Source organism: Chlorocebus sabaeus, chromosome 26 (genome assembly GCF_047675955.1).
Source record: "Chlorocebus sabaeus isolate Y175 chromosome 26, mChlSab1.0.hap1, whole genome shotgun sequence".
Classification (NCBI taxonomy): Eukaryota; Metazoa; Chordata; class Mammalia; order Primates; family Cercopithecidae; genus Chlorocebus; species Chlorocebus sabaeus.
In genome coordinates this window covers 206,932-233,744 of record NC_132929.1, presented here as the reverse complement: position 1 = coordinate 233,744, position 26,813 = coordinate 206,932, and the positions used below count along the sequence as shown (strand labels likewise).

At 50.0% G+C, this 26,813-nt stretch overlaps 1 protein-coding gene across 2 annotated transcripts in view; it reads right to left on the bottom strand.

Moving 5' to 3' along the window:
• CYFIP1 (cytoplasmic FMR1 interacting protein 1) overlaps positions 1-26,813 on the bottom strand; it is a 115,825-nt gene that overhangs the window by 40,282 nt on the left and 48,730 nt on the right. The window contains exons 12-21 of one of the 2 annotated variants that reach the window (XM_008017294.3): positions 22,935-23,057; positions 20,974-21,099; positions 13,367-13,533; positions 12,460-12,607; positions 11,142-11,694; positions 9,378-9,534; positions 6,620-6,716; positions 5,055-5,131; positions 4,840-4,948; positions 2,873-2,992 (exon numbers count right to left, since the gene is read on the bottom strand). In XM_008017294.3, coding sequence (XP_008015485.1) covers positions 2,873-2,992; positions 4,840-4,948; positions 5,055-5,131; positions 6,620-6,716; positions 9,378-9,534; positions 11,142-11,694; positions 12,460-12,607; positions 13,367-13,533; positions 20,974-21,099; positions 22,935-23,057 — 1,677 coding nt within the window. The remainder of the gene's footprint in view (positions 1-2,872; positions 2,993-4,839; positions 4,949-5,054; positions 5,132-6,619; positions 6,717-9,377; positions 9,535-11,141; positions 11,695-12,459; positions 12,608-13,366; positions 13,534-20,973; positions 21,100-22,934; positions 23,058-26,813) is intronic. The other variant, XM_008017297.3, reaches the window with a different exon arrangement.

Below are 26,813 nucleotides of genomic sequence, written 5' to 3'. Positions count from 1 at the left end.
ACTTGCTTAATCTCTTTTAGGTGACTGTGAAAAACGAGGTTCCAGTCTGCACGGTCCGTGGGTGTCTCTGGTGTGCCTCCGCTGCCTGCAGGGACAACGCTGTGCACTTCCATTTTCTTCTTTGCTGTAATACGTCTAAAGGAGATTGGACCATGATCCTTACCTGCGGCTCGACTGGAAGTGAAATAAGCTCCCTCACGCTTCTGAAGAGGAAGACGGGCTGGTCAGGGCCAATAGTAACAGCGCTGGCTCAAGCCTTCTGAGACCTGCCTCTCAGGCTCCCCTCCGCCACGACCCTAACCCTTACAGCTTACATGCTATTCCCAGCAGCTTCTCCCACGGGCAGCTTTGTCTTCGGAGGGAATTTTGATTTACTCAATTCCAGAGTCAGCAGCTTCAAACCTGATCTCACCTAAGGCATCTTTGAAGAGTTCTAAGTTATTCTCTATCGGCCATCAGCCGGGGCTCCTTGACTCCAATGGTACCAGGGGGTGGGCAGCACAACCCACGTGTACTCAAATGGCTGGACCCACAGGAGTGCCAGTGTGGACTAGCAGACGGTGGTATCCTCAGGGCTGGCACCAGCCTTCGGAAGTCCCATTTGGTCTGGATAAAGGGAAAAGCCCTAGGCCTACCCAATACAAGTCTAACTTCAATCATCACAAAAGAATCATGGCTCTTCAACCAGTTCTCGGACCCAGAGCTCCTTGGGTGAAGGGGAGAAAGGACCTCGTACATTTTGTTAGAAAATGCACAGTGTAAACCCTCCCCTTGTTCCCCCAATAGAAACGGACGTGTGGCCATGCACCAATGACCGTGCACTGGAGAAGGGAAGACAACCAGCCTGTTCAGGCTTACTCATACTAGCTCTGATTACATCCTAAAGATTCAAAGGCACCACAGGCCGAGGGTCAGAGTTGGGGGTAGTCAGATCCACAGAGCTGTGGCTCGGGGGGCCCGCTCACTGAGGTCCCCCTGTGGCTCCGGCCCTGGCTCCAGCATGTGCAGCTGGGTGGCACACCTCAGTGGCAGGCTGGTGTCTTCTGCCCATGTTAAGGTCTTTCTGCCATCTTCTCTTCAGACAACTCTTCCGTGATGCCACGCTCTCTCACCTCCTCTAACACTCCAGTTACACGTTAGGTCTTTCCACTGTTATCCACTTTCTTATGCTCTTTTCTGTTTCATCCATTTTTACTTTTCTCTGTTCCCCAGTTCAGATTTTTTTTTTTTTTTTTTTTTTTTTTTTTGAGACAGAGTCTTGCTCTGTCGCCAGGGCTGGAGTGCAGTGGCCAGGTCTCAGCTCACTGCAAGCTCCGCCTCCCAGGTTTACGCCATTCTCCTGCCTCAGCCTCCCGAGTAGCTGGGACTACAGGCGCCCGCCACCTCGCCCAGCTAGTTTTTTGTATTTTTTAGTAGAGACGGGGTTTCACCGTGTTAGCCAGGATGGTCTCGATCTCCTGACCTCGTGATCCGCCCGTCTCGGCCTCCCAAAGTGCTGGGATTACAGGCTTGAGCAACCGCGCCCGGCCTTTTTTTTTTTTTTTTTGAGACGGAGTCTCGCTCTGTCGCCCAGGCTGGAGTGCAGTGGTGCGACCTCGGCTCACTGCAAGCTCCGCCCCCCCGGGTTCACGCCATTCTCCTGCCTCAGCCTCCTGAGTAGCTGGGACTACAGGCGCCCGCCACCTCGCCCGGCTAATTTTTTGTATTTTTAGTAGAGACGGGGTTTCACTGTGTTAGCCAGGATGGTCTCTATCTCCTGACCTTGTGATCCGCCCGCCTCGGCCTCCCAAAGTGCTGGGATTACAGGCGTGAGCCACCATGCCTGGCAGTTCAGATGTTTATAATGCCTGTTTTCCTGCTCCTTAGTCTTGCCCCTTCCTGTGTTCAAATTCTGATAGAGACACAGGAAAAATGGCAGACAGAGGCGGGTCTAACCTACAGCTCCCACTCCGACGAACAGAGCAGCAAGTGAAGACTCACACTGCAAACTTTTGCTTCAAGAAATACCACAGGGACATACCAGGAAAGCCAGGAGAATCCACAGACCCTCTGAAGGAAGCGGTTTGCCCTGCAGGCTCCGTGAGACAGCCGAAAAATGGCTGAGGGCCCAGAGAGGGTGAGGGGGGACACTGGCCCCGAACACACATCCTCACTGGGAAACCTGAAGGTCCAGGTAACAGGAGAAGGATTAGACCTTACCTGGAGCTGAGATGAACTGAGACAGCCGAGCAAAATGTAGGGGTAGAGGAATTAGCAGGAAGAGTCTTATGGGCTCTCTTGGTCCCTAAAGAAGACATTTCTTTTTTTTTTTTTCCCTTGAGATGGAGTCTTGCTGTGTCTTCCAGGCTGGAGTGCAGTGGCACAATCTCGGCTCACTGCAACCTCCACCTCCTGGATTCAAGCAATCCTCCTGCCTCAGCTTCCCGAGTAGCTGGGAATACAGGTGCACACCATCACACCCAGCTAATTTTTGTAGTTTTAGTAGAGATGGGGTTTCACTATGCTGGCCAAGCTGGTCTTGAACTCCTGAGCCCAAATGATCCACCCGCCTCAGCCTCCCAAAGTGCTGGGATTACAGGCATGAGCCACCGTACTGGCCAAAGTTAAACATTTTTATCTCCTAGGTCGTTAATACTAAAATGTAAACATCTTATTAAGTGGTGCGCTACCTTTCGCCATAGTTGACGATTCTTTTCAAGACTGGGGTTACGTGTTTGTTAAAGTCAGTTTAGCATCATGAACACGAGTGTAGGTGCTGCAAAAGAGGCTTGGTATACGCCATGCTCAGTGAGCGCATCTCTTTTATTATCTATACAAGAACTGGACCTACCCTTAGTCCAATTTATCAATAGCGCAAAGTAAAATTACTTACAACTATGGAGGTCAAATCTTCACTTTCAAATCGTCCAATCGCCAGTTCCAAGGACTTATACACGGCTGCTGAGACACGCTGCGTGATCAGACGATTGAGGTCTATCGACCTGCCGAGGAGCTGGTGTACACAGGGAAAGAGCGGACATGAGCAGCTCAAACACAACCAAAGCCTCACCAGAGACCCTGGAGAAGCCGGTCTGTCAATAACAACACCCTTTACAACCATGTTCAGGGCCCGTTCAGGACCCATCTCCCCGCGTACACGGCAGCCTGTGTGTGTCTTTTTACAGGTGTTACGATGATAAGAGAAAATTATTCCCTATTTCAACACAGTAGGAACATATTCACCCTTAAGTGTTATTCTGACAACATAAAAACATGACAAAGCCCTGGTGAAAAAAGTCAAAAAACGTGCATGGTGATTATTGGTGTACAGACAGTAGAATTAAGTGCAATTTTGTTTTACAGTTTTCCACATTTTACTAGTTGTATGTGTGTGATGTAACATCACTTTTAACTATTTTTCTTTTTTTAATGTTTGTGGGTACGTAGTAAGGGTACATATTTATGGGGTAACATGACATGTTTTCATACAGGCATGCAATGTGTATCATTTTTTTAAAAGCAGTAAAAAATAAGCACCGTATATCTTTAAATTCTTTCTGCTGGCCAGGAGAAAGTTTTCCCTGATGCTCTGAACTGATGAGTGCCTCTCACCTTCATTCTTTTATTTATTTACTTTTATTATTTTTTTTTTTGAGACGGAGTCTCGCTCTGTCGCCCAGGCTGGAGTGCAGTGGTGCGATCTCGGCTCACTGCAAGCTCCGCCTCCCAGGTTCACGCCATTCTCCTGCCTCAGCCTCCCCAGTAGCTGGGACTACAGGTGCCGCCACCACGCCTGGCTAATTCTTTGTATTTTTAGTAGAGACGGGGTTTCACTGTGTTAGCCAGGATGGTCTCGATCTCCTGACTTTGTGATCTGCCCGCCTTGGCCTCCCAAAGTGCTGGGATTACAGGCGTGAGCCACCGTGCCCGGCCTTCATTCTTTTTAAGCTCTGGCTTTTGGGCTCCTGGAGAAGGGCTGACCGCTCCGGGCTACGCCTGCCCCCAGGAGCCGCAGGGCAGGCAGAGAATGCTGCAGGTGTTCCCTGTGTGTGAGGTGACCCAGCAGAAAGGGCGTGTCTTTCTATGCCTAACAATTTATTTTTTTTTTTTTAATTTTTTTTCTTTTGGAGACGGAGTCTTGCTCTGTCGCCCAGGCTGGAGTGCAGTGGCCGGATCTCAGCTCACTGCAAGCTCCGCCTCCTGGGTTTACGCCATTCTCCTGCCTCAGCCTCCCGAGTAGTTGGGACTACAGGCGCCTGCCACCTCGCCCGGCTAGTTTTTTGTATTTTTTAGTAGAGATGGGGTTTCACCGTGTTAGCCAGGATGGTCTCGATCTTCTGACCTCGTGATCCGCCCGTCTCGGCCTCCCAAAGTACTGGGATTACAGGCTTGAGCCACCGCGCCCGGCCTATGCCTAACAATTTATAAGGACGTTCACAGTCACAAGCCATGCTGATATCTAGTAAAACCTACTTAGCTATAAGAAATTTCAATTTTTTTTTTCTTTTTTTTTGAGACGGCTCTGTCTCAAAAAAAACTGTCACCCAGGCTGAAGTACAGTGGTGCAATCTCAGCTCACTGCAACCTCCACCTCCCGGGTTCAGGTGATTCTCCTGCCTCAGCATCCCAGAGCAGCTGGGACTACAGGCGTGCACCACCACGCCCAGCTAGTTTTTGTATTTTTAGGAGAGACGGTTTCGCCATGTTGGACAGGCTGGTCTCGAACTCCTGACCTCAGGTGATCTGCCCGCCTTGGCCTCCCAAAGTGCTGGGATTACAGGCGTGAGCCACCGCACCCAGCTGAAAACTCAGTCTTTCCAACGTACACTCTAGTCTTCACCTCAGCCCGGCCCAGCTCACCTGCACATGCCTCTGCTTCAGCAGCGTTTCGTAGCGGTTAGACGGCGGGAGGTGGATCGTGGCTCCCTGATTCTTGCATTCTGATCGTAACCGTTTATCAAGAAGCAAACTAGTACAGAAAGAAGACAAAGTTTTTCATACACTACAAATTGTAATGGGAATGTCAGATCAAATTATGAAACGTTTTGTATCAAAATCACACACCAGATACTCACCTTCCTGCCATAACCTTATAATATGCAAATATCTGGTCTGCTAGCTTGTAAACAAATTGGTCAAAACATAGATTCACCTGAAGAAAAAGAAAGCACACGTTACAGTGTGATTCCCTAAAGCAAGATCAAATAACAAGCTGAAAAACAAAATGTTTCGTTAAGGCAACTAACTGAGGCTTTTTTGTTTTTTTGAGATGAGTCCTGCTCTGTCACCCAGGCTGGGGTATAGCAGTGCGATCTCGGCTCACTGCAAGCTCTGCCTCCCAGCTTCAAGTGATTTTCCTGCCTCAGCCTCCTGAGTAGTTGGGATTACAGGTGCCCAGCACCATACTGGGCTAATTTTTGTATTTTTAGTAGAGATGAGGTTTCACCATGTTGGTCAGGCTGGTCTCGGATTCGTGACCTCAGGTGATCCACCTGCCTCGGCTTCCCAAAGTGCTATGATTGCAGGCGTGAGCCACTGCACCCGGCCTGAGGCTCTTATTAGGAAAAAGAAACTAGGCCAGGCGTGGTGGCTCACACCTGTAATCCCAGCACTTTGCAAGGCCGGGGTGGGCAAATCACTTGAGGTCAGGAGTTCACCAGCCCCGCCAACATGGCAAAACCCCATCTCTACTAAAAACACAAAAAACTAGCCTGGTGTGGTGGCATGCACCTGTGGTCCCAGCTACTAGGGAGGCTAAGCACGAGAATCGCTTGAACTCGGGAAGCGGAGGTTACAGTGACCCAGATCGCACCACCGCAAGTCTCTCTTCACCGTGTGCAGTGACCATGAGGCACTACTGTGCACTGCACGTGGGTCCCTGCCTGGGACAGCTCCACCTACTGTGCACTCCAGGAGACACCACTGAGGGCCGCCCCTGGGCCTTCTCTGGAGCACAGCGGCTGTTCTGGGTGTGAGATTGGTCAGGAGACACCCCCAAAAGACCCTTACTTGCAGATGGGACTAGCACTACCTCCTGGAACTGTGAGGAGAACACCTGTGCTTGGTGGCAAGTGGGACCCAGGACCCAGGGTGCCCGGCAGACAGGGTCAAGAAGGGCATCTCTGCCCTCCTCCCATCCTGCAGGGCCGGGGACCTGCGACATCTCCCTGAAGCCCCATTTTCAGGTGGTCTTTGTGAGAAGGCAGAGGCGGCGACATGGAGAATAAGGTTCATCTCCTTATATGTGCACACGCTAACCTGAGAATTCCACCTGTGGGGATTGGTCCTATAGAAGTCACGCGATGCAAATAAAAACGTGCCAGGGGGTGCAGCAGAGTGCTATGTACAAAATCCAACACCAAAAAAGCAGAGAAATCCAACAGGAGTTGCTTCAGGGCAAAGATCATAACCGAAAACAGATGAGGACGCAGACACTGCAGTGACATGCGGTCAAGTGAAAAAGCACATCCCACACTGAGCGCGGGAGCAGATCCACGGAGGAAGGGCTCGCTCCCACGTGCTTGCTTCTCGGTTTACGTTGTCTTATGTTTAAGGAAAGTTTAATACTTGGAAGAAAACAAAATGAGAAAGGAGATTTAATTGCGAGAAATGAACAGACATGGAGCCGCATGGGCCTCACCTCGGCCTCGATCTCGTCGTAGAGGAACTGCTTGTTGAACCTGGTGAGCGCGTAGTGGGCGCTGTCATTGTACAGGTCCAGGGAGTAGAGCACGTACCTGCAGAGGACACAGCAGTCACCAGCAGCCTCCCCCTGCCTCAGAAACTCCACTCCGCTTTTCACCTCTCACGTAAGGAAAAACAATTTTCACTTCAAACATCACACAGTGCACCTGTGAACGGCCCGGTGGCCGCGCCTGAGGTGGCTGCCACACCCACCAGGCTGTGAGGACACCTGGGGACACCCACTCAAGGCCACGCGCGGACAAGGGCCTCCACCTGCCTGCATCTTCTCACTTAGCAGCCTTTAAAATATTTCACAAGTACATAGCGTTTCTTTTTTAACAACAAGAAAATTGAGCTATTTTTTTATTTCAAGAATGAACTCCAAGGGCCAGGCTTGGTGGCTCACGGCTGCAATCCCAGCACTTTGTGGAGCTGAGGTGGGCGGATCACGAGGTCAGGAGATCGAGACCAGGTGAGCAATACGGCAAGGCACCGTCTGTAACAAAACTACAAAAAACTATCAGGGTGTGATGGCGCATGCCTGTAGTCCCAGCTACTTGGGAGGCTGAGCATAGAAGGATCACTTGAGCCTGAGAGGTCGAGGCTGCAATGAGCCGAGATCGTGCCACTGCACTCTAGCCTATGTGACAGAGTGAGACCCTGTCCAAAAAAAAAAAGATAGAGAATGAACTCCAGCACTTTAGGTGGACCAGGCAGGAAGATAACATGAGGCCAGGAGTTTGAGACCAGGTTGGACAACACTGCAAGACCCCATCTCCATGAAACACAAAACAATTAGCCAGGTGTGATGGCACATGCCTATAGTCCCAGCTACTCAGGAGGCTGAGGCAGGGGGATCGCCTGAGCCTGGAAGGTTGAAGCTGCAGTGAGCTGTCTTTGCACCAGTGCACTCCAGCCTGGGCAATAAAGCAAGACCTTGTCTCTGTTGGGGGCGGGGAGAGGGACGAATGAGCTGACTGGAAAAGAACAAAGGTGGTCGGGCGCGGTGGCTCATGCCTGTAATCCCAGCACTTTGGGAGGCCGAGGTGGGCGGATCACTTGAGGTCGGGAGTTTGAGACCAGCCTGGCCAACATGATGAAACTCATCTCTACTAAAAATACAAAAATTAGCCAGGCGTGGTGGCTCGTGCCTGTAGTCCCAATTACTTGGGATGCTGAGGCTGAAGAATTGCTTGAACCTGGGAGGCGGAGGTTGCAGTGAACTGAGATTGTGCCACTGCACTCCAGCCTGGGCAACAGAGCAAAGCTTTGCCTCGAAAAAAAGAAAAAAAGAAAAAATTACACCGACGGAAATACACAGACAGCCTCAAACATTTAAAAACAAAAACAAAGGTGAAGGTCCTGGATCCCACAGCTGACCAGGAGCATGTCCAGCATGGGCCCATGGCTGAAGGCCTGTCTCCCACTGCCTCATACCTGGACAAGGGCCATGGCCGGGGGCAAGGAGGTGCATGCCTGAAGGAGGCCTCCTTCCAGCTCCTCACGCCACCCCAATGCTGTGGGACGAGCCATCACAGACTCTGCCCACACAGATGGCATGGCCATGCCACAGCCACAGAGAGTGGAAGGTGGCTGCCCTTACCATCTCCTGGGCACCACGAGGGATGTGTGAGGACTGACGCACGAGGAACTCAGGGGCTTCCCACTCATGGTGCTCAGAAGATGGACCTGCTGGGCAGCTCCCCAGTCGCCCACCATGAGACACACCCTTTTCCAAACACTTTCCCTTCCATGGACTTCATATTTTGAAAGACTGACCCTTCCATCTAGGTCCAGAGTTCTGACCCCCAAAACAAAGCTGTTCGATCAACACCTCCTTTCCCCACTTCATCTGGGTCAGAGGCTGCGTCATACAAGAGGCCGGCCACAGGACCCCCACGTGACAGCTCCCGGGCATGTGGCCACCTCACAGGGCCTGCACTACAAAGGCCTGGGGAAGCTCCAGGTTCATCCATCTCCCTGGTCCAGGCTGAGTCCCCGGGCCCCAGCCAGCACCCATGCAAAGGACGAACGTGCCTGGTTCTAGTGCCTGAGCTCTCAATTCCAGTCTGACGCCAAGAAACTGGTTAGTTACTCGTATTAATCTCTGAAGCTTTACCCCAGGAAACATGACTTTTTTTTTTTTGGAGACAAGGTCTTGCTATGTGGCCAGGCTGGCATGCAGTGGTGCAATCCATAGCTCAGCGCAGCCACAAACTTCTGTGGTGAAGGAATCGTCCCGCATCAGCCAGCACACCAGGATAAGTTTTCTCCATTTTTTTTTTTTTTGGGAGGGAGTCTCGCTCTGTTGCCAGGCTGGAGTGCAGTGGCATGATCTTGGCTCACTGCAAGCCCCGCCTCCCAGGTTCATGCCATTTTGCTGTCTCAGCCTCCCCCGCAGCTGGGACTACAGGCGCCCGCCGCCATGCCCGGCTAATTTTTTTGTATTTTTAGTAGAGACGGGGTTTCACCGTGTTAGCCAGGATGGTCTCGATCTCCTGCTCTCGTAATCCGCCCACCTCGGCCTCCCAAAGTGTTGGGATTACAGGTGTGAGCCACCGTGCCCGGTCTTATTTTTGTGGAGATTGGGGTCTTGTTATTTTGCGCGGGCCCAGAAACGTGATTTCAAATAAAACAGTCCCGTCCTCCTCCACCTCTTTTGAGACCCCTGGTCACCACACTCAAAGGCTGGAGACCGGCCCCCCGACACGCACTCCATCATGGACGCCTCCTTGGTCTCCAGGATGTGGTCCGTCAGGATCCAGGGCATTGACATCTCAATGGGGAACTGGATCCTCCTGCCCATGGTCAGCTCCAGGAAGAACTCTCGGAACCACAGCTGCGAAAGGTCACAGCACTGCTGCAGCGTTTCTGGGAGGGTTCAAACAACACCATGTTATTTCCCGCAAGCAAAAAAAAAAAATCTTTAGCAGAGATGACACAAGGGGCTGTGTATTGGGTGCCTGCTCCTCCTCACTCAGCCCCAAGCCATGCAGCATGGACATGAGTGCGGAGGGGTCACCGGGGCCTTGCACTAGGTACAGGACCAGCTGGGCATGGCTGCAGGTAAAGCCACCTCATCAACCCTGTTAGCCCTTCAGTGGGATCCAGGAGAAAGTGTCTTTTTTTTTTTTTTTTTTTAAGACAGAGTCTCTCTCACTCTGTCACCCAGGCTGGAGTGCAGTGGCATGATCATAGCTCACTGCAGCCTTCAACTCCTGGGCTCAAGCCATCCTCCTGCCTCAGCCTCCGGAGTAGTTGAGAACACAGGCACGTGCCACCAAACCTAGCTGATTTTTGTATTTTTTGTAGGGATGGGGGTCTCGTCATGTTGCCCAGGCTGGTCTCAAACTCCCGGCTTCAAGTGATTCTCCTGCCTTGGCTCTCCAAAGGGTTAGGATTAACAGGTGTGAGCCACTGTTTTACCTAAAAATGTTCTTTTCAAAAGGAGACATAAAAACAGGACTTCTGGCCGGGCACGGTGGCTCACGCCAGTAATCCCAGCACTTTGGGAGGCCGAGGCGGGTGGATCACAAGGTCAGGAGATCGAGACCAGCCTGGCCAACATGGTGAAACCCCGTCTCAACCAAAAATACAAAACTAGCCGGGTGCAGTGGCGGGCGCCTGTAATCCCAGATACTCGGGAGGCTGAGGGAGGAGAATCTCTTGAACCTGGGAGGCAGAGGTTGCAATGAGCTGAGACCGCCCCACTGTACTCTAGCCTGGGCGACAGAGCAAGACTTCATCTCAAAAAACAAAAACACAAACAGGACTTCTTTACTTGCGCTTAGGAGAAAAACCAGTGTCCAGGCTGCAGCATTAGAGGCACCCTCAGGGAGGTCTGGCTAATACAAAAATGAGACAGATTACAAGAGCCCACGCTCGAACTCCATCCTTTCATGGAGTTAACAGCAAAAGTGGCACGATTTCCTCCAACACCTGCAGCACCCCAGCCAAGACAGCAGGTTCCTGTTCTGAGCAAGAGGTGGACACAGACGACTCGATGAGGACACGGGGCAGACACACGGAGGGCAGAGAGCGCACCCACCGGTGGCCAGTCAAGCTGGCCGGTCAAGGTGGCCGGGCGTCACCCAGGATGGGCTTGCCTGGCACAGGGCACCTGCTACCTTCCCCCACGTCATGGACTGCGGGGGCCATTTCTGGTATTTATCAATGCCTGTGTCTCAACGCAGGCACCAGATTACATTTGCCTGTGTTTCTGACTCCGCACGGTTGAAAAGACTTTCTGTTCATGTCGCAGGGCCAGCCCAGGCTCCTCAGCTCATACCCTTGTAGGGGCCACACCCTGTGGGGCGAGCTCAGGCCAGGGACGTGCAGCTGCCGCCACAGAGGGCAGGACGAGTCACCGTCTGGGTGCACCAAGGGACGGGGCGGGGTGGTCAGGCAGGCAGAAGCACTAGACGGTGTTAGTGGTGTTAGGACATGCTGGGCCGGATGCTGTCAGCAGTATCTCTTACCACTGAAATTTATCAAGTGAGTGTAGAAGAATGACTCTCGATGAAATTTTTCTATGTCCAATATGGTGGGCCCCTCAAGGCTACTTCTCAAGGTTTTCTTGGAACCACTTTTGTCTGCAATGAGGGACTCTAGCATGGTTCTCACCATGTAAAGCTGGATTATCCAAGGAAACATTTGTAGGGGAGAAAATATACATGGTACATTAGTTACGCCAAACTCCGAAAGCCCACGAGAGAAGGACTGCTCTGCTATGCCCTGGCCGGGAGGGCCCCGCACCAGCTCCCCGAGGGGTCCGGGCGCCTGTCTACGCGGCCACGTTGCTGTTGCTTCGGGGAAAGAACAGCTCGCCGCAGAGCCGCTCGCCTCCGTGCCACAAACGTCAAGAGAAACAAATGATGTCTTACCACCAAAGGTTAAAAGGGGTAGGTAGGTGCACGATTGCCTCAGAAACGTGTTAACCGCATGCAAGAGCCTCTCCATGCCCAGAGACTTGAGCTGCCTGAGCAGCTCGGCAGAGCCCAAGGACTCAGCCATGGTGCGCACCAGGTAGAGCTAGACACGGACAGACAGGAGGGAGAGGCAGGAGAGACACGTTAGTCACGCGACACACACACCCCAGGCAGGGACACGGGACGCACGCAGAGGGAGGCGGGAGGGTGGCTGGCACCACGCACAGGCCGAGGGCCGTCCCCCTGACCCTCCTGCAGAGCCAGCAGCGTGCACTGCTGGTGACTTTCCAGAAGCGTGGCAGAAGAGATGAAAAGCCTCCAGCAGGGATGAGGGAGAAGACCAGCCCCAGGACGGAGGACAGACGCAGTGGTGCGGATTAAACCGGTGTGAAAGTCATGAGAAGCACCTCGGGGAGGCCTGAACACACCAGGAGAGAGGACAGTGGGCAGCTCAGGACCACGACAAGAGGACACGCAAGCAGCACCTCAGTTTCCCACGCCCCATCTGTAGGAGGGTCATTTGCAGACCCAACGTAAAGATTATAGACATTCAAACACCCATCAAGAAACACAGAATGAATACGAACACGTGGATGTGTGCCCACGTTTTTGGGACAGGAGGTGAAATGGAGTCAGACTCCTTCTTAGTGCACGTGACACATCTGACAATCAAGGCACGGCTCGCTCACGCTCCCGACTCACTTGGGCAGGAAACAGAGGAGCAGCAGAAACCACAGGCAGGCGCCACTTTCCCTGCCTGAGCGGGCAGCGGGGACCTCAGTTAACCCCCGCCTCACCAGCCCCACCCGCTTGCAGCTCGGGGTGGGTCCCCAGGGAGAGAGCGCAGGCAGGCTCAAGGGACGAGAACCTGGGTGCTGGAGGGTCCCACGGCGCGGCGCGGCACTTTTATGTCGAAGCCGCTCTTAGGGTCCTTCTCGCCCCGCAAGGCTGGGTCATTGAAGGGCTCGTGCCCCGTCTCCCAGTCGCACACGGTCTTCCTGATGGCCTGCAGGACACTGAACACCCCACCAAGTGATCAGCAAGGCCCGGAGGCCAAGACCCCCAGCCTCACCATCACACCATCTCCTTGCCCAACTACCAGGCTCTCAGAACAGCCCCCATGAAAATACAAATTACTCCGGGGGCCACGGAGGGATGTGGTAATGGACCGGCCCAACAGGAAGGTTTAAAAGGAGCCTGCCTTCTGGAGAGTATCACTACTCCCAGAAGACTGCCCCGAGCTGCAGTTCGCCTCTGTTAGCCCAGGGGCTGCAGTTCGCATCTGTTAGCCCAGGGCAGCAGTGAGGTGGCTCCGAGTCACGCTGGGGGCAGGGAGAGGGTAGAACATAGCCTCCGGCCAGAGCAGAGCTCGGTCCCACCTGCCTGCAGCTGGCTGTCCCCAGTAACCAACAGGGACATGAAGTCACCACATGACCGGAGCCTGGGCATGCCTCTCGACTGGTTTGGAACACAGCCTCGTCACCAACAGGGCTCCACCGCGCAGAGACCCCCACAGGCACTGTGAGCCTGGGATAAATGCACCTTGTCCCGGGGTCCTCGGACTCCCTAGACACTCTGCAGTTGACTTACTGTCCATTGTTTGGTTAATCATTGGACTCATGCATTACTTTTAGAGGTGATTCACCAAGAGCATCTGGAGGTTGAAGATAAATGTACAGAAATCATTTTTGAGAATTTAACGCTCCTGTTGTTTGAACCCGAGTTCATCTGAGGACGTGTGGGCACAGCGGGCTCAGGGCGTAGGGAAGGCTGACCTCTGGATGACATTCTTCTTCTTCTTGATGGCCTGCCGCAGCGGCTCCCGGAGGGTCACCTGGGAGAAGTCCTGCAGTGCGGCGTACACGGTGTGCCGGACGGCGTGGTTGAACACGCTCTCCATCCTGCCCATCAGCACCTGCAGGCCTTTGATCATGGCGATCACCTGCGGGGGACACGGCAACAAGGACGGCCTTCTGAGGGCGGCACCAAGCCTCCTCTGCCTGGCATATGCCAGGGGCTGCTCCTCCTCGCCCACGGCACCTCTCCTACGCCCCCCCGCGTTCCTGCCCTGCAGCTGTCCTGCCCCAAAACGTCTTCTCCAAAGCCGCAGTCAATGGAACTGTGCCTGCATCTGACTCCCAATCAGACCGTCATCCTCTGGAGGACAGAGATGCACCTGACTCGAAACACACACGCATCCACCCTGGCACACCCTCCTGTGATGGAATTCAAATGGGAAAGAAGAAAACGACTCAGGAAAGCAGGCGCGGTATCAACTAGAAAAGAAGTTACAAGAGGTTGTAGCCCAAATCCCATATTGTTCACAGCAAAGGCGCAGTGAATTACCATTCACAGAAACAGCCTGGAAGACTTTGACGGAACATAATCACACGACAAAGAGCTTCCAAAGTAATTCCTGGGACAGAAAAATGGTGCCAGGGCTCATTACTTCCCTGTTTCCAGACAGTAATTTTGTAATTACACTGTGCTTTATTACTTTCTGACTAAACAATTGAAGGGCACAAACCAAGCATGACTTTTACAATTGCATGAGCTTTCTTACTGCTTTTGCAGTTTATAAATATTTATACAGCCAACTTCACGATGGCTATGTGAGACCCAGAAATCTCTCTGAAAGCAGCAAGTGAGGCAGAGCAAGACACACTTACCCCAAGTCCACCTGCCGTGTGGACGCCTGACGTATAAGACACCAAAGCAGAACATCTAATAGCACCAGAGAAACATAATTCTTCTGTTTATTTTTTAACTAGAATGCTGTACCTAAGACTAATATATCTGGTAAAATCTTAAAAACTCTTCTTCGGCCAGGCACGGTGGCTCGCACCTATAGTTCTAGCACTTTGGGAGGCTGAGGTGGGAGAATCACTTGAGACCAGAGTTCAAGATCAGCCTGAACAAAATGGCCAGACCCCATCTCTCCAAAAAATTTAAAAATTAGCCAGATGTGGTGGCATGAGCCCGCAGCCCCAGCTACTCAGGCGGCTGAGCCGGGAGGATCACCTGAGCCTAGGAGTTTGAGGCTGCAGGGAGCCGTGACAATGCCATGCACTCCAGCCTGGGTGACAGAGCGAGACGCTGTCTCAAAACAAAACAAAAACCCTACTTCAGCATCTGAAAATGCTCTTCAGTCTACAGTAATCATTTCAAAAGGTTTTTTTGTCTTTTGGTTTTTTTAAAGTTTCGACAGATTCCTTTTCTGAGACGGGTCTCGCTCTGTCGCCTAGGCTGGAGTGCAGTGGCATGATCACAGTTCACTGCAGCCTTGACCTCCCAGGATCAATCGATCCTCCTGCCTCAGCCTCCTGGGTAACCAGGACTACAGGCAGGCGCCACCATGCTTGGCTAAGCGTATTCTTACTCTTATTAAATCTGTTGGTTTGAAGTTCGCTTACCAAGAACACAAATGTGTTTCCTCAAGACTTCACACAGTCTCCCTCCATCACTTTCTGGGTTTTATTCACCCCTTTTGTGTTCCTCACTATGGCTTTATAAACAGCCTGATTCATGGGTAAATGTAGACGTGTCCGACACGTACATGAAACATGACTTATATGATTTTGTGCTTTTCTTTTTCATAAAATTTTCAGGTGGAAAAGTTGACAGTCTGTTTTTAATTCCCCCTTCAATAATGTAAAGAATTTCCAAATAGACTGTTTTCATGTAAGACTCATGGTCTACATGCAATTAAAATAATGAGAATTTTAGAAAGGAAAAAGTCGGGAAGAAAACACACTCAGCTGCCCAGCGCCGTCTCTGTGATGGTACCGCAGGCACTGGGCCTTCCGAATGCCACGCCTGGGTTCTCAGCGCGCTTACTTTGGAAAATTGTTTGATGATTTTATGTTGCTTTTCTAATCAACAAAAAAGAAAAAAAGAAAAGTTCTATTTAAAAAACCAAACGAGGAACAACCCATTTTAAGTGAACATGAAAATACTACATATTCACGCTTACAGGAAGAAGGAAAAGGCAAGTTAACAGTAAACCGGGAGCTTTAGATGCCTGCATTAGAAAAGTAAAAAGGATAAAAATCATAATACTTACCAAACATTCATCACAAATTACAAACACCAAAATAAACTCCCCCCAAAATAGAAGAAAAAGAACTAAAAGCACCTGGGTGCGGTGGTTCACGCTTGTAATCCCAGCACTTTGGGAGGCCAAGGTGGGCAGATCATGAGGTCAGCAGTTTGAGACCAGCCTGGCCAATATGGTGAAACCCCGTCTCTACTGAAAATACAAAAATTAGCTGGGTGTGGTGCTGCATGCCTGTAGTCCCAGCTACTTGGGAGGCTGAGGCAGGAGAACTGCTGGAACCTGGGAGGTGGAGCTTACAGTGAGCCAAGATGGTGCCACTGCACTTCAGCCTCAGTGACAGAGCAAGACTCCGTCTCAAAATAAATAAATGCAACAGTTAATGAAACAGAAAACAAGCGTATAATCAAGGGTGATCAACAAAGACAAAGCTGTTCAGTAAATAAATAATAAAAAATAAAACTAAAAATAAATGCCCAGCAACAATAACAAAGAAAAAAGAGAAGCAGGCCAGGCGCGGTGGCTTACGCCTGTAATTCCAGCACTTTGGGAGGCCGAAGAAGGCGGATCATTTGAGGTCAGGAGTTCAAGACCAGACAGGCCAACACGGTGAAACCCCGTATCTACTAAAAATGCAAAAATTAGCCAGAAGTAGCTTGAACCCGGGAGGTGGAGATTGCAGTAAGCTGAGATTGTGTGAGACTCTGTCTCAAAAAAAAAAAAAAAAAAAAAAGACAGAAGCACGAATTACCAGCATTAAGAATGAAAAAGGGAACATCAGCAGTTTATAGACAGATTAAGAGACTATGAGAAAATACTCATAGACAGAGGACAAACAGAGTCAATGTGATAGAATTAAGAGTCCAGAAGTTAACTCACAATTGATTTTCAATCGGGTGCCAAAACAATTCGATGGGGAAAGACCATCTTTTCAACAAACAGTACTGACAACCGCATATGCACATGCGAGAGAATCCAGGTGGACCCGCGAGCAGGAAAGTGTTAATTCAGCAGGCTGGGGAGAGTGACACTCTGCACATCCCCAAGAAAGGCCCGTCTTCAGGACTGGCTGAGGCCATCCCAGGAACCAGCTCTGAGCCTTGGGAGTGTCCTGCCTAGAGAGTATGTTCTTGTGAGCCTGGGACCCAGGGCCTACTGCTGTACCACTCTGACCAGTCTCTGCTAACAAGGTGATTCATGGTGACCGCCTGTGTTTTGAGGGCCTAGAGTCTGAGTAGCCAAGGTCAGCCACGTGACTGGCCCCCAGTGAAAACCCAGGACCCCAAGGCTCTGGGGAGCTGCCCTGCTGAGCCGCACTTTGCGTGTGCTGTCACACATCATCACTGGGAGAAATAAGCGCGTCCCGTGCAATTCCACTAGCAGGGCACAGCTACAAGTTTACACCTGGCTTCTCTGGACTCCACCCTTGTGCCTTTTCCCTTTGCTGATCTGACTGTCTTTCGGCTGCAAGGAGTCATAAACTTCAGCGCAACAACTACCAAGCCCTGAGAGTCCTCCCAGCCAGGCGGGGGGATGGAGGGTCGTCTGCAGGGCTCCTGACGCAACCTGGTCACACACTGTATAAAAATCCACTCAAAGTGGAAAATACATTTCAATTAGGAGCTAAAACTAAAAACTTTTAGAAGAGGCTGGGCGCGGTGGCTCACGCCTGTAATCCTACCACTTTGGGAGGCAAAGACAGGCTGATCACCTGAGGTGAAGGGTTCAGGACCAGCCTGGCCAGCATGGTGAAACCCTGCCTCTACTAAAAATGCAAAAATTAGCTGGGTGTGGTGACACACACCTGTAATCTCAGCTACTTGGGAGGCTGAAGCAGGAGAATCGCTTGAACCTGGGAGGCAGAGGCTGCAGTGAGCTGAGATCGCACCACTGCACTCTAGCCTGGGTGACAGAGCAAGACTCTGTCTCAAAAAAAAAAAAAAAAAAAGACTTTTAGAAAGAAACACAGGAGTAAATCATGACCTGGGTTACACAATGGTTTCTTACACATGATGCCAAAAGCATAAGCAACGTAAGAAAAACAGATAAATCAGACATAATCAAAATCAAAACCTTTTGTGTCTCAAAACACTCCATTAAGACATGAAAAGGACAACCATAGAATGGGAGAAGATACTGAAAATCCCATGCCTGTAAGGAACTGATATTTAGAATGTATAAGGAACTCTTACAACTCAATAATAAAAAAGATAACCTAATTAAAAATGAGCAAAGGATCTGAACAGACATTTCTCCAAATAATGCACACAAATGGCCAACAAGCACATAAAAAGATGTTTAACATCCTTACTTGTTAGAAAAATGCAAATCAAAAGTGCAAGGAAATGAAATACCACCTCACACCCACTAGGATGGCTAGAATCAAAAAGACATATGGTAACAAGTTTGGTGTGGATGTGGGGAAACTGGAACCCTCACATACTACTGGTAAGAAGGAGAAATGGTGCTGCCACTATCTGGTAGTTCCTCAAAAGCTAAATGTGCTGTTATGATCCAGTAATTGCATTTTTAGCTATACAATCAAAATAAATGAAAACCAGCATCTACGCAAAAACTCATACATGAAAGGCCATAGAGGATGGGCATGGTGGCTCACCTCTAATCCCGGCGCTTTGGGAAGTCAAAGCAGGAGGATCACTTGAGGTCAGGAGTTCAAGACCAGACTGGGCAACACAGTGAGATCCCATTTCCACAAAAAATTTAAAAATTAGTCAGGCATGGTGGTATGTGCCTGTGGTCCTAGCTACTTGGGAGGCTGTAGAGGGACAATTGCCTGAGCCCAGGAGATTGAGGCTGCAGTTAAGCCATAATCCTGCCACTGCACTCCAGTTGGGTGACAGTGAGACCTTGTCTCAAAAAAAACAAGAAGTTGTTCTCAACAACTTTTTTAATAATAGCAAAAAGGTAGAAATAACCCAAATGTCTATCATCTGATGGACGGATAAATACAAAGTAATATTTCCATATAATGGAATATTATTCAACAATAAACAGAACAAAACAGTGATACCTGTGTGAACCTTGAAAATTATGCTAAGTGGCCTGGCATGGTGGCTCACGCCTATAATCTCAGCACTTTGGGAGGCCAAGGCAGGCAGATCACCTGAGGTCAGAAGTTTGAGACCAGCCTGGCCAACATGATGAAATCTTGTCTCTACTACAAATTCAAAAATTAGCCGGGTGGGTGTCTGTAATCCCAGCCACTCTGGAGATTGAGGCACAAGAACCGCTTGAACCCAGGAAGAAGAAGTTGCAGTGAACTGAGATTGCGCCACTGCCCTCTAGCCTGGGCGACAGAGTGAGGCTCCATCTTAAGAAAAAAAAAACCGGGCACGGTGGCTCACGCCTGTAATCCCAGTACTTTGGGAGGCCAAGGCGGGTGGATCATGAGGTCAGGAGATCGAGACCACCCTGGCTAACATGGTGAAACCCTGTCTCGACTAAAAAAAAATACAAAAAATTAGCTGGGCGTGGTAGCGAGAGCCTGTAGTCCCAACTTCTTGGGAGGCTGAGTCAGTTTGGTGTGAACCTGGCAACCAGAGCTTGCAGTGAGCCAAGATGGCACCATAGCACTCCAGCCTGGGCGACAGAGCAAGACTCCATCTCAAAAAAAAAAAAGAAAATTATGCTAAGTGAAGGAGACAGCCAGTCACAAAGGGCCACACAGGGTATGACCTACTCATATGAAATGCCCAAAAGAGGCAAATCTACGGGGTCAGAAAGCAGGGTGGTGGCTGCAAAGGGTTGAGGGAAGAATGAAGGGTGACTGATAATGAGCTGGCATTTCTTTTTGTTCTAAATTTGATTGTGATTGTACAACTCTGTGAATGTGCTAAAAGCATTGGATTTTACACTTCGAATGGGTGAACTGTATGGTTATGTGAAAAAAGAAAAGCTTCTACCAAAATAAGATGAGAATTTACTACGAAAAACCTTATGTCAAAAAACTAGAAAATTTTGGCTGGGCACAGTGGCTCACACCTGCAATGCCAGCACTTTGGGAGGCTGAGGTGGGCGGACTGCTTGAGCTCAGGAGTTTGAGACGAGCCTGGGCAAATTGGCAACACCCAGTCTCTACCAAAAACATAAAAATTAGCCAGGCATGGTGGCATGCACCTGTAGTTTCAGCTAACCAGGAGGCTGAGGTGGGAGGATTGCTTGAGTCCAGGAGGCTGAGGCTAAAACAGTGAGCTAAGATCATGCCACTCCACTCCAGTCTGGGTGACAGAGCAAAACCCAAAAAAACCCAAAAACCAACTCGATAAAACGGTGTAGTATTTGCATGTAACCTAGGCACATCATCTAGCATGCTTTAAATCATCTCTAGATTACCCAAATCCCTAACACAATGTAAACGCTATAGAAAGTTATTATACTGTAGTTTTTAACATTTTTATTACTTTTTACTGTTATTTTTTCTTTCTGAATATTTTTGACCCAAGGTTGGTTGAATCCACGGAGGTGGAACCCTAGAACATGGAGGGCCGACTGTATGAGACTTTGTCAGTTCTCCTGTCACGATCCATAGGACTGTTCATATCCTGATTAAAATCTTCACTGTGGGATAGGAAAAGCTGACTCTAAAATGAATATGAAACTACAGTGGGGAAGAAGAGCCAAGGAAGTCTAGAAGACAGAAAAGACGTGCGTTCCCGGACAGGGGAATGACTACAAAGTCACAGGGTGGTACTGGGAAACAGACAGCAACTGAGCTGGGTTAGAGCCGAGCAGAAACGGCCACACATGCCTCGTCACGTGGCCGGCTACAAAGGTGGCAGCGTGCGGGGTGGACGGAATTGTTTCAAAAATTAACTTCAGGTGAAATTCGCATCTCAGTGTGAAAGCAGCGTGAAGCATCCAGAGAGCACTGCAGAATACCTTCAGGACCTGCGAGTACGCACAGATTTCTCACACAGCACAGGAGAAGCACAGCTATGAAAGAAAAGACACCGGCCGATGCTGGAATGAAGAGCTGCCCACGGAAAGGCTCACGAGGGGAGAGCAGCACGGCTCTTCTCTCAGCAGGGCCGCACCTCTTTCACCTCCCTCCCCGCACCCCACACTGCTCGCCATCCAGGTGCAGGTCCAGGAGTCCAGACCGCCCACAGGGCGCTTTGGCGCAGACCCAGCACCGACGGCCACTGCTCCCCTAACGCACCCTACTCTGACTACTCTGCCAGACGGAAAGGGGTGCCCACACAGAAGCAACGAGGAAACAGGCAGTTGGTTCATGTGTTTGCTTTTGACAGAGAAGACAGTGCGAGGTCAGAGCCACACGAGGAGCAGCGAGCGGCCGAGGGTCCTCACCTCCACCAGGGCGAACTTCTCCTCGCTGGTGTAGTTGTAGCGCGTGGCGCGCTCGTACTCCTCCGCGCTGTCCGGGCAGTCCTTGTTGGAGTACTTGTCGGTGGGGTGCACAAGCTTCCAGGAATACTGCGGCAGCCAAAAGAGCAGAGCTGTTCCATATTGCACGCAAAATGCCTGGCGTCTGGTCTGACTCACACGATGGCGGCCAAAGCCAGAAGGCCAGCCTTCGACCCTTTGCTGCATTCTGAAAAGTCACACGTGAGGACACACACACCGTCCATCTCCACAGATGGACAAAAGATCCTGGTCCCGTAACCTCTCGTTTAAAAAACCTACCCAGCAAAATGGCCTGGATAGTGAGTGCTGAGTATCTAAGACTCGAGGCATTTCATCATTATTTTAAAAAGGACTCTGGGCCAGGCATGGTGGCTCATGCCTATGACCCCAGCACTTTGGGAGGCCGAGGTGGGAGGATCCCTTGAGCCCAGTTTAAGATCAGCCTGAGCAATAAAGTGAGGCCTCATCTCTACGGAAAGTAAAATAATAAGTAAAGATTCTGCCTTTCAAATGATCATGCACTCTTCCAATTTGATCATTTTTATGTGATCAAAATAAATCACAAAAGGGAAAATCTTTTATGAATTAGGCATCCAAATTTTTATATGGCACCAGAAATAATTTACTAATGTTCAACAAAAGATATTGAGACATTGATGGCTGGAGCTCCAAAGAGAAAACGTTATCTTAAAAACGCGGGGGATGAAGCAACATTAATGGGTACAAATACACGGTTTGATATTAGAAATAAGATCTAGTGTTAGATCAGTTAGGGAGAATATTAATTAAAATAATTTATGGTACATTTCAGAATAGATAGGGAAGAACTCGAATTTTTCTGGCATAAGGACAAATATTTATGGCGATGGACATCCCAGGCACACCAATTAGATCTTTGCAAATTGTATGACTGTATTAAATTATTACATGTACCCTGAAACTATGTACCCCTGTTATGCATCAATACAAGTAAATATTTAAAGCAAAATAAAATTTAAATGAAAAAATGAGAATTGGCCAGGTACAATGGCTCACGTCTGTAATCCAGCACTTTGGAAGGCCCAGGCAGGCAGATGGCTTGAGGCCAGGAGTTTGAGACCAGCCTGGCCAACACGGTGAGACCTTGTCTGTACAAAAAACAAACAAACAAAAAACTAGGCCAGGCGCCGTGGCTCAAGCCTGTAATCCTAGCACTTTGGGAGACTGAGGTGGGTGGATCACCTGAGGTCAGGAGTTCGAGAACAGCGTGGCCAACATGGTGAAATACCGTCTCTACTAAAAATACAAAAAAATTAGCCAGGAGTGGTGGTGGGCGCCTGTAATCCTAGCTACTTGGGAGGCTGCGGCAGGAGAATCACTTGAACCGGGGAGACAGAGGTTGCAGTGAGCTGGGATCGCACCATTGCACTCCAGCCTGGACAACAATAGCAAAACTCCATCTCAAAAAAAAAAAAAAAAGTATCCAGGCGTCCTGGTGCACACCTGTGGTCCCAGCGCTGGGGAGGCTGAGGCGGAAGGATCGCTTGGGGTGGGGGTCAAGGCTGTAGTGACGTATGTTTGCACCACCGCACTCCAGCCTAAACGACAGGGTGAGACGCTGTCTCAAAAAAAGAGAGACTTAAAGACCATCACAATGGTAGAAATTTAATTCTATCAAGATGTTTTTTTAAAATGAGGCCCTTTATTTATAACACACATAAATGAAATGTACTTAAAATAATCTTGGAAACATTTCTACTGGTAGATGTTCTTGTCTTTCTGGGGCCAAAAATAAAAAGCCCAAAGCCCAAAAGTGAATGTGAATCAAGTGCCCGAGGCAGCTTTGGCAGGGAGGTGGGGGCGGGGCCTGGGGGCGGGGCGGGAGCTGGGGGCGGGGCGGGAGCTGGGGGCGGGGCGGGGCCTACCACTTCCATCACGTGCGCGCTCCACTGCGACAGCAGCTGCAGGCCCTGCAGCGCCAGGTCGAAGAGCTTCCGGTACTCCGCGTCCGTCTTCTGGGCCTCCTGGCGGCCCGAGCCGGTGACCACCTGCACAAGGCGGGCACGGCCCCGTGGGAAACCCGCGCCCCCCACTCCACCCAGCCCCCCACCCCGGAGATCCACCCTGAGAATCCACCCCGAAGTCACACCCGTGAAAATAAAAAATGCCGTGGGTGCTGGACCCTCCTCCCGGGAAAAAGGTGGCCACGGGTGTGCTGCAGAGCACAGAGCAAGGGACAGGCCGCTGCCACCGCCACCGCCCGGGGAACCGCGGGCCGGGCGAGGGACTGTAACACGCGTGGGCTTGGCGCACTTCCACTAGGCTGGGAAAGGGCAACACACAAGTCACGTGGGTTTGCTTCTATCAAATAACCCCCTAAATTTAAAAACGTGACCTATGGGGAGGAAGGGACAGTGTGGAGAAGGCAAGCTTCTCTGAATACACCTTTTTGTAGATGTGATATTAGAACCACAGAAATATTTTATATAATTAGGACACAGAATTAAATGAGATGGGAAATGCAATCCCTAAAAGTGAAAAGCAAAATAAAACAATGGCGGGAACCTGCATAGAGTCCACAGCATGACCACTGAGAGGCCCCACCCTGAGCAATTCTAAACACCATGGTGTGACTTAAAATCCTCTGAGTGCGGGGCCGGGTGCGATGGCTCACGCCTGTAACCCCAGCACTTTGGGAGGCTGGGGCAGGTGGATTGCCTGAGGTCAGGAGTTCGAGATCATCCCGGCCGACACAGTGAAACCCCACCTCTACTAAAAATACAAAAAATTAGCTAGGCGTGGTGGCGCATGCCTGTAATCTCAGCTACTCTGGAGGCTGAGGTAGGAGAATTGCTGGAACCCAGGAGGCAGAGATTGCAGTGAGCCAAGATCACGCCATTGCACTCCAGCCTGGGCAACAAGAGCGAAACTCCATCTCAAAAAAAAAAAAAAAAAAAAAAAATCCTCTGAGTGAGAAGCTCAAGGGCAAAATCACCTGCAAAACAAATCCTAAAGCAATTTCTAGTCACTGTAATTAGTAGTGCTGGCATTGCTCTTTTAAGACTAGATCTTGGCTGGGCATGGTGGCTCATGCCTGTAATCCCAGCATTCTGGGAGGCTCAGGTGGGTGAATCACAAGGTCAAGAGATGGTGACCATCCTGGCCAACATGGTGAAATCCCGTCCCTACTAAAAATACAAAAATTAGCTAAGCGTGGTGGCGCACACCTGTAGTCCCAGCTACTTGGGAGGCTGAGGCATGAGAATCGCTTGAATCCGGGAAGCGGAGGTTGCAATGAGCCAAGATCACACCATTGCACTCCAGCCCGGGCAACAGAGAGAGACTCCGTCTCAAAAAAACAAACAAACCAAAAAAACCAACTAGATTAATAATAATGACATATAATAATTAATAATGACATAAATCAAATTACACTGGCATTATTCACCAGGATGTTCAGCTTTCAGAAAAAAGAAAATCAACAAACCTAAAGTGGAATCACCTTAAAATTGTACTCAGAGGCTGGGTACGGTGGCTCACGCCTGTAATCCCAGCACTTTGGGAGGCTGAGACGGGACGGGTGGATCACGAGGTCAGGAGATCAAGACCATCCTGGCTAACATAGTGAAACCCCCTCTCTACTAAAAAAATACAAAAAAAAAAAAAAAAAAATTAGCCAGGCGTGGTGGCAGGCGCCTGTAGTCCCAGCTACTTGGGAGGCTGAGGCAGGAGAATGGCATGAACATGAACCCAGGAGGCAGAGCTTGCAGTGAGCCGAGATTGGGCCACTGCACTCCAGCCTGGGTGACACAGCAAGACCCTCATCTCACCAAAAAAAAAAAAAACAAAAAAATAAAAAAAACTGTACTCAGAAAAAAACTGATTTGTTACCTTAGACAATGCCAGAGAACCAATTACACTCAGATGCCACCTAAGGAAGCTCCGGTCAACAAGACCACATACATGACGGTGGTCCCATAAAACTATAATGCGGTGGAAAAATTCCTACTGCCTAGTGACGTCTTGATGATACTGACCCTGTGTAGGCTACTGTGTGCATTTAGGTCTTCGTTTTTAACGAAAAAGCTCAAAAGGGAAAAAACAAAAACTTCTTAGTAGAAAAATTATTTATAGAATAAGGATATAAAGAAAGAAAATATTTTTGCACAGGTATACAATGTGTTTGTGTTTTAAGCAAAGTGTTATTACAAAAGCCAAAAAGCTCTTTTTAAAAGTAAAAAGTTTATAAAGTTAAAAAGTTACAGTAAGCTAAAGCTAATTCATTATTAAAGGAAAAAAAAGCCTTTTTAAAAATTTAGCACAGGCTGGGCACCGTGGCTCACGCCTGTAATCCCAGCACTTTGGGAGGCCGAGGTGGGTGGATCATGAGGTCAGGAGATGGAGACCATCCTGGCCAACACGGTGACACCCCATCTCTACTACAAATACAAAAACTAGCCAGGCGTGGTGGCGGCGCCTGTAGGCCCAGCTACTTGGGAGGCTGAGGCAGGAGAATGGCGTGAACCTGGGAGGCGGAGTTTGCAGTGAGCCGAGATCGCGCCACTGCACTCCAGCTTGGGTGACAGAGCAAGACTCCATCTCAAAAAAAAAAAAAAAAAAACTTTAGCACAGCCTAAGCACACAGTGTTCATAAAGGCCACAGCAGTGCACGGTAATGTCCTAGGCCTCCCACTTGCTCACCACCCACTGACTCACCCAGAACAGCCTCCTTGTCTAACATGCCCAAACATTTGCCAGTGGTCTATGTTAGAAGCAGCAGGTACCCCAAGATACCTGGACTACTGGGTTCTTAGTCAGTTTGGTTACATGATGACTGGTAACCATGGTAGGTGGTGGGTGGGGGACGGGGTGCCCATCATCCTGCAGTGGGTGGGGCCAACATCCCCAGAGTTGTCCCCGCTAAGGTTAATGGTCCTCCTGAGGCCCTTGAGGGTCTAACCAGTCCTGCAAAGCAGCCTGGGTATATGCCCTGAAACCCCACAGTCCCTGCCGGCAATCTGCAGCACAGACATGCCAGCAGCGCTGGCTCGGAGCAAACCTGGGTGAGGAGAATGGAAGTGACCAAAATGCCGATGTGGCAAACCCAGCTGCAAAGCTAGAAGGAACTAGAGAGAAAGCACACGTCCTCTGCGCCCAACTCCAGGCCCACCTCCTGGACACACGGACCCAGTGCCCCTGGGATGTCTCCTGACAGCCACCCAGAGGTTCCTGCTCACCTCTGGCCTCAGAACTTCTTTCTTTCTAGACTTAAAGGGGCCCCGGGTCAGAATCACCCTGTCTTTTCCCAGTGTCCTCCCTTCTCCAACCATCTTTCGAGCTGCTGGAATCACAGTACTAGACTAGGAAATGCCATTTAATCAATTAATTATCTGGTCTCTGTCCTTTCTCTTGGGATCCCTATGTTTTTGAAAGAAAAAAAAAAGATGCTTTTTGTACAGCTCAACAGAGACAACACTAATTTCACTGCCTTGTCAATTATAATGGGTGCTTCTGAAGTACAGTCATGCACATTTGATCAATGACAGAATGGTGGTCCCGTAGATTATAACACCATCTTTTCACTGTACCTTTTCTATGTTTAGATAGATTTAGATACACAAATACACACCACTGTGTTACAACTACCCAAAGTCTTCAGCATAGCAGCGTGCTCCATGGGTGTGGGGCCCAGCAGCCACTGGCTGTGCCCTGTGGCCCAGGTGTGCTGCAGGCTGTGCCATCCAGGCTAGCACGAGGACATGATGACATTCCCACAGTGACAAAACTGCCTAATGACACATGTC